This window comes from Cucurbita moschata, unplaced genomic scaffold (genome assembly GCF_002738365.1).
Source record: "Cucurbita moschata cultivar Rifu unplaced genomic scaffold, Cmos_1.0 Cmo_Scf00002, whole genome shotgun sequence".
NCBI lineage: Eukaryota > Viridiplantae > Streptophyta > Magnoliopsida > Cucurbitales > Cucurbitaceae > Cucurbita > Cucurbita moschata.
In genome coordinates, this window is record NW_019268518.1 from 5323698 (window position 1) to 5331023 (window position 7326).

General features: G+C 35.7%; 1 protein-coding gene across 1 annotated transcript in view; it reads right to left on the reverse strand.

Annotated features, from left to right (window-relative positions):
• Positions 1–2605: 2605 nt before the first annotated feature.
• Positions 2606–7326, reverse strand: part of LOC111457913 (putative ribosomal large subunit pseudouridine synthase SVR1, chloroplastic) — a 9424-nt gene continuing 4703 nt past the window's right edge. The window contains exons 7-10 of the mRNA XM_023100364.1: positions 5566–5716; positions 4762–4818; positions 3758–3813; positions 2606–3131 (exon numbers count right to left, since the gene is read on the reverse strand). Coding sequence (XP_022956132.1) covers positions 3071–3131; positions 3758–3813; positions 4762–4818; positions 5566–5716 — 325 coding nt within the window. The 3' untranslated portion in view covers positions 2606–3070. The remainder of the gene's footprint in view (positions 3132–3757; positions 3814–4761; positions 4819–5565; positions 5717–7326) is intronic.

A 7326-nucleotide genomic window follows, 5' to 3' on the forward strand; every position in this document is an offset into this window, starting at 1 on the left:
ATTTTCAAAAATTAGGTTAAAAATTACATTATATTTTTCTTATAGAAATTATCTATTAATTTTTTAAATGAATATTTTTTTAAAGTACATATATATTTAAAAGTGAAAGAAAAATATCACTCTAATAAAAAAATAAAATGTAAATTTTCTATCAGAATAAAAAAAAAATGCAATAATATGATGCAACAAACTTTACAGCTTAAATGAAGCCAAAAAGGGCCATCATTTCTTTAAAAAGTTGGTCGTTTTTTAAGGACATGTGGGAAGTAAAAGAATATAATGACACTTTTTTCATCTCTTTCCACACACTCCAAGCATTGGAGGGCGTGAAAGGCACCTGAGAGTAATAAAATTTCATTTATCTTCTTTAAACAAAATCAATTAATATCTTATATATTTTTATCTGTAAAAATAAATAATCTCAAACTCCACCGACCTCACCCGTTTCTTCAAATTTTGTGTCTAATAAGTTTGTGAATTTTAAAAACAGTCGAATAGATCAAAGATCTATTAGACGTAAAACTAGAAGTTCAACGACTATAAAATTGAAGAATAAGGGATTTATTATCCTTTTTTAAAGTGCAGTGACTAATAAAAACAAAATTGAAAGTTTCAGAATCTGTAAGTTCGTGAAATAAATTTGTAACTTAACCGTATAATAATTGTTAGAATCACGACCCTCCACAATGGTATAATAGTGTCCACTTAGAGCAAAGCTCTCATGGCTTTGCTTTGGGATTTTCCAAAATGCCTCGTATCAATGAAGATATATTCCTTACTTATAAACTCATGATCATTTCCTACATTAGCTAACGTGGGATTCCCTCCCGCTAATCATAATGGCATAATTTAAATCAAGCAGACCAATGATCACATCAAACTAATTAGCATAGTCATGCATATTTCTGCAGTAACTTTTCAAGCTCAGCCAAAACCCAGAAGGTTAAAAGGAATTACCAAACCTCGTACCTCTTGGAGTTTGAGTTAATGGATGTACCGAAATCCCGTTGTATAGTATCCATGTAGAACAAGAGAGGCTTTGCTGTCCGTTTGTTTTCTGTTGCTTCATTTTGCTGACAGCGGATGGCAGTTTTGCAGTCGGTGCAAGCTGGAATTTGGACAAAAACCATGTTTCCAGATCTCAAGTTATTTCAGATAGTGTATAAACCTTGATAAAATTTGACTGCATGACTGAATAGAAAGTTAAGCTATAAGGCTAAAAGTTTAGGTGGTAGTGTTCTTGGAGTCGTGGAATCTGGACAAAAACCATGTCACTAGACCTCGAGCTATTTCAGATAGTAATTGATTTTGATAAAAATTGAAATGATGTGCAGGATTGATTAGGGTTAGGCTATAACTAAGATATTGGACATTTATTGCGAGATCCCACATCGATTAGGGAGGAGAACGAACTTTATAAGGGTGTGGAAACCTCTCCCTAGCAGGCGCGTTTTAAAAATCTTGAGGGGAAGCCCGAAAGGGAAAGCCCAAAGAGGACAATATCTTCTCGCGGTGGACTTGGGCGGTTACAAATGGTATAGAGCCAGACACCGGGCGATGCAGTAAGGAAGCTGAGCTCCGAAGGGGAGTGGACACCGTATGCCAGCAGGGATGTTGGGGTCCAAAGGGGAGTGGATTGGGGGGTCCCACATCGATTGGAGAAGGGAACGAGTGTCAACGAGGACGCTAGACCCCGAAGGGGGTGGATTGTGAGATCCCACATCAGTTGGAGAGAAAAACAAAACATTTTTTATAAGGGTGTGGAAACCTCTCCCTAGCAGACGCGTTATAAGAACCTTGAGAAAAAGTCCAAATAAGACAATATCTGCTAGCGGGTGGGTTTGAGGTTCGAACAAAAACCATCTTCCCAAATCTCAAGTAATTTGAGATAGTGTATAGATCTTGTTAAAATTAAACTGCAAGCCTGAATAGAAAGATAGGCTACAAGGCTGAAAATTTAGGTAGGTATGCTCTTAGACTTGTGGAATTCGGACAAAAACAATGTCCTCAGATCTCAGGTTATTTCAGATCTTGATAAACTTGAACTGCACAGGGCAAAATAGAAAGTTGAGCTACAAACCTAAGTTATAGGCAGTTAGTTCTTGGACTAATCTATTTAGCTGCATTCAGATTTCAAAACGTTCATCTAGTTTGAGTTCTTGACCTCTTCCTTCATTCCATTCAAAGTCTTATTTTCAATCATTCATCTATGTTTTCTAGTTTAACATGACCCAGACACTACAAATCAAATCAAACCATAAACCTGTTTCAATCAAATCTCAAGTAGTTTGACACCTACTAAAGCACGTTATATTGAACATAAAACCAGTGGATCCATTCAGCCATCAGGAAAATTTGTACTCAATGTTTTATTCTAAAGCCATAGATGCAAGAGACAGACCAACTAAATGAAAGGAAATTGTTAACAAAGGCTCTTACCTTCTAACCTACAAGCTTTCAAAGGCAGAGCATTCTGAACTGGCTAGATGCTTCCTTGCTAAAACAAGTTGTATGAGCTTCGTACAGAAACATCACCTGTGCGGCAATGATGATCCTGTGCATCTGCTGGAAGAGGTTGTAAGCAGAAGAAGATAACTAAAGGAAGTTGTGAAAAGAATATAATTAAATGTCAAGTCATAAATGAGCAATGAATACAAGGTTAAGGCACAGCGTTAGATTTCTCTCATGCTCGCTTTCATGTTGTTACAAAGCACCACTGCAACTACCTGTATGTTCCTTTACTGTTCAGTCTAATACACATTGGGAAGAAAATAATCCTACGAAATAATGGCATCGCATGCCATTCATGTTGTCTATAACATTTTGATGGTTGAAAATCTGTACCATCAACGTTGACTGAAATCTCCAACACAGGCATCATTGTAAATATAAGTGGCCATGATGTGAAGCGTGAGCTGGAATAAACAGTATCCAACCTCTTGAAACGTTCAATTACTGTCCCAGCAGTTAGAGAAGTAGTACTGTGACTACATGCATGTGGCATATCTGAAATCACTCCTAGCACATTCAAGCTTCAACAACTATGGACAAATCCGTAGTCATCAGAAGCTCAACTTTTCCAGCCAATTGCCTTCAGGTCACTTTGTTTTAGTTCAATGTAACTTCCAAGCCTGAAAAAATGAGGAAATTTTTCAATAAATCTACAGAACATCTCATTTCCTGAATACTCATGGTCACAAATAAAGCTGCAGCTAAAAAGCATTTTCCGTGAAACTGTAGAAAAGGAAAAAAAAAAAAAAAAAAGTATGTTGCGCAATCTTGAGGGCTGTGGCCGAAGTTGTAACTGGTGAACAAACCTCTTTCCTTTTCTTATCTTATTTTTTCATTCGTTCAGTTTTCTTCTTGGGTAGGGGAGGGGGGCTAGTCCGCACTGTGGATGAGTTTCTTTAAAAAGAAAAGAAATTCGTAATCCTAGTCAGTATCAGTCGTACGCGTATCCACTTGATCATTTTTTGAGATAAACTTTATTTTGAAGATTAAAATGGTCTTAATTTAATCTATCTTCAAGATACTTTTAAGACGTTCGTTGTTCAGTTGGAATTCCCCAATGTTTTGTGAATACTTAAATGCAAAATAATAAGGAATTATCTATATTCATCACTCGATTTCAGCTATGTGAAAATGAATTGCCAAGTGAATAATCTAATTTGGTTCTTTGCCCACTCCCAAACAACTATAAATTCATTAAAAATAAAAAAAGGAAAAGGATCAGAGAAGTATCATAACGAGCAAGTACCCCAAATCTGAAGGAAGTCTGAAGCCTCCAATCCTTACACGCTTTAATGAATAAATCTGAAACAATAAAATCCAGAAATTACACATACAAATAGAACTAAAGGACAAACCCAAACGATAAAACAAGGACTTAAAATACAACTAAAAAGGCAGGTTCTTCACGGTTCACTGTTTACTAATGTAAGAGTGTTTAATGAGGCTATCACGAAAAAAATTCTCTCAAAAAGTAGATAAATACAGGTTTATGTTTATAAAGTCAAACAAATGTTCCATGAAGAAATATGGTAGTAAGGAATAAAGGTCTACAATACGGAGGAACCAACGAGAACAAGAAGAAACAATTATATTCTCCGAAAAGAAAATGAAACCCAAATCTAAGTTGTCAATAATCATAAATGGATGATAATAACACGAATCCCTAGTAACATAAGCCCAAACCAAGGAATTGTAGCAAAAAACCTTCCTATTACATTACAGCCAAATTTCCCAGGCAACACCTAGAGTCCCATACAGCCACAGCATCCTTCCTTTCCCCCAAAATGGAAAGAATAATTTGAGCTCAATCAGAGTAATAAATTTTAATTTATTAGTGTACTGAAAGACAAAATCCTTTTTTTGTGGTACCATAGAAACAACAATTTTTTTGTAACTACCCAACTTTGTTGATCCTTCACAATTGGAAGACTTTTTTGTTATTAGCCTTCTCTGGAGGGGGATTCCTCTTACCCAGCCCCTAGGTTATTGCATTTTCTTTAGGTTTTTTTTTTTTTTTTTTTTTTTTTTCCTAAAAAAAATTCTGTTTTTCTATGGGAACAAAGGAAAGGACTTTGGATTTCACGTTGTTTCATATGCAGAGATAGCAATAAGGTAACATTCCACTGTGCCCATTTTGAATTTCTCTTCCTCCATTGAGACTGACTTATCAATCCTTTNAAAAGCTATCTGAACAAAATACAATAGCAGAATAGGCCTGATGAGCAAGCGTCTTCAAGGTCAGATGCTAACCTCTAAACCAGCAGCTTTTACAAGTTCTCGAACTTCATGGTTCCTTCCTTCATGTACCTGCAAAAGCACATTAAGTTAGTCAGAAGCAGTTGCATAACAAGCACTGCATGCTGCAGAAGGTACTAATACATTTTCCTCGACAAACTGATGCATGGTGTCACAATCATGTTTGTCCAGGACGTGTTGCTGCAGGCCGTATGTCCGTTGCATGTCAAACCCCTCATGTTATACCACTTTATTGCTTTCATGATGTATAGCTTTCTTTTTGTATTTTTTAGGAATATGACATTTCGGCAAAAATCATGTATATGCCTAGTAGACTAAAATGCCTCAAAATATACGATAGAGGGATGTGACTAGTCATCAATTTTTCCTACCTAGAGTTATATGTTATCTAAGTCGTTGTGTTGCTTTTATTGCTTACTAGTCTATAACATTGCTTTCAACATTACTTTCCAAATCTCTTTCGAAAATCTTTATGCCCCTGTTTTCTAAAATCTTCTCAAAATGGGGCTAGAGGCTTAGGTATACATCGTTCGGCCGGAGGCGACACGAATTTGAACTGGCTGACTCACTCAGTGGTGAGAGTGAGTGCCACACAATCGCTTGCAAGCGTCCCGAGGGAGTGTGGTTATGACACATGGCATCAACAATAGTTGAGTATAACTCAAATATCAGCAACAAAGCAAGAGACTTTGTAGGTCTATACAATTATTACTTCGTGACCAATTAGATCAAACTAAAAGAATTGCATGAGCTCAGAGTGCATAGAGATTTAAAAACTATATGGATGGAACTAAGCACCGTTATACGCAGACGAGATCTTGGTATGTCTGGCTGCTGTGGCAGTAACTCCACAGCATCTGGTATGCAATGGACGCCATCAATTACTGTTCCCTCACTGATAGTTATCAGGTTCTGCTTACTAACAGCACCATCTATTGCTGCAATGTATCTACAGTTATAAAGAGCAAATGTTAGCCTTTTCTGAAATCACAACAATCAAAGCTAAATGTATTAGGAAGCACAATTATAAAACAGAAAAATGCTATAATTCAATTTTTTAATTGGGGAACAAGAACTAAAGAAGAAGATCAGTACTATCCCTTGTTAAAATACTAATCAACACAAAAGCTTAAGCTAAGCTAATGGGCTATGGTAAATTTAATTATATCAACACTCTAACACTCCTTAATTGTGGGCTTGAAATTTTGTAGAAGGTCCAACAAGTGGAAATCATTATTAATTAGGGAGAAAATCACATTACAAACGGTTCGAACTCAGAACCTTCCGCTTTGATACCATGAAATTGTCTAGTATTCCTTTTTCTTTTTTTTTTTCCCACATAACATAACTATAAACAACTTTTGAATAAATACAAATCAGAGCAACTCTAGAAAAGGGGAAAAAAATCCTAATCAAAACATAAAAACTAGGCTAAAACGATATAAGACCACACTCTGTTTGTCGAAAGGAAGTTTGAAACTTCACTTACCCTCCTAATATTGTATGTTGATGATATCAGAATTTCAGGGCTTAAAGAAGCACTTGGCTCAGGAATTCGAAGTCAAGGATCTAGGAAATCTCAAATATTTTCTAGGGATGGAGGTTGCTTGGTCAAAAGGGGAATAGTTGTATTCCAAAAGATGTATGCGTTAGACCTTCTCAAAGAAACTGACATGTTATATTGCAAACCAGCTGAATCTCCTATCGACCCACAAAAGAAACTTGGACTAGATCATGAGGGCACAGGTGAATAGGATGAGATACCAACATCTTGTAAAGCGTCTTGTCTATCTTTGTTGTGGGAAGGGTTAGTCAATTTTATGCATAAACTCAATGAAGAACGTATGGAAGTTGTATATCGTATCCTTAGATATCTAAAGACGTCTCTTGGAAAAGAACAACTTTTGGAATAAAAAATAACAAAAGAAACATTGAGGTAATCTTGTAACATGGAGAAGCAAAAGGCAGTTTGTGGTCAAGATGCAGTGAAAAAGCTGAATTTAGAGCACTTGCTCATGGTATATGTAAATGCATATGGATCAAGAGACTCAATTGATTAGGAAAAGATTGTTTATCTCTAATATAGATGATGCATGAAAATCAAGCTGCAATAAGTAGAACAAAGAATCTAATTCACTGTGATAGAACTAAACATGTTGAGATTGATCAGCACTTTAGCTCCAAAAAAAGTCAATAACGAAGTGATTCAACTAAACTATTGTTCCTACCAAGAAAAAAGTGGCGAATATCCTCACGAAGCCTTTGCCAAGGCCTAACTTTGAAATTTTGAATAGCAAGTTGGGATCATGTAATATATATCAACCCACCTTGAGGGGGAGTGTTGTAAATTAATGTCAAAGTTAGGGCAATATTGAATTTTATTAATTAGGAAATTCTACCCTGATTTATCTTGTATCCTTTGAGGTCTTGTTTTAATGTTTTGATTAAGGTAAATACTCCTTTTCCTTTTCTAGAGTTGCTCTAATTTGTATTTATTCTAAGGTTGGTCGTAGTTGTGTGATACGGAAAAAAAAAAAAAAAAAAAAAAAAAAAAAAAAA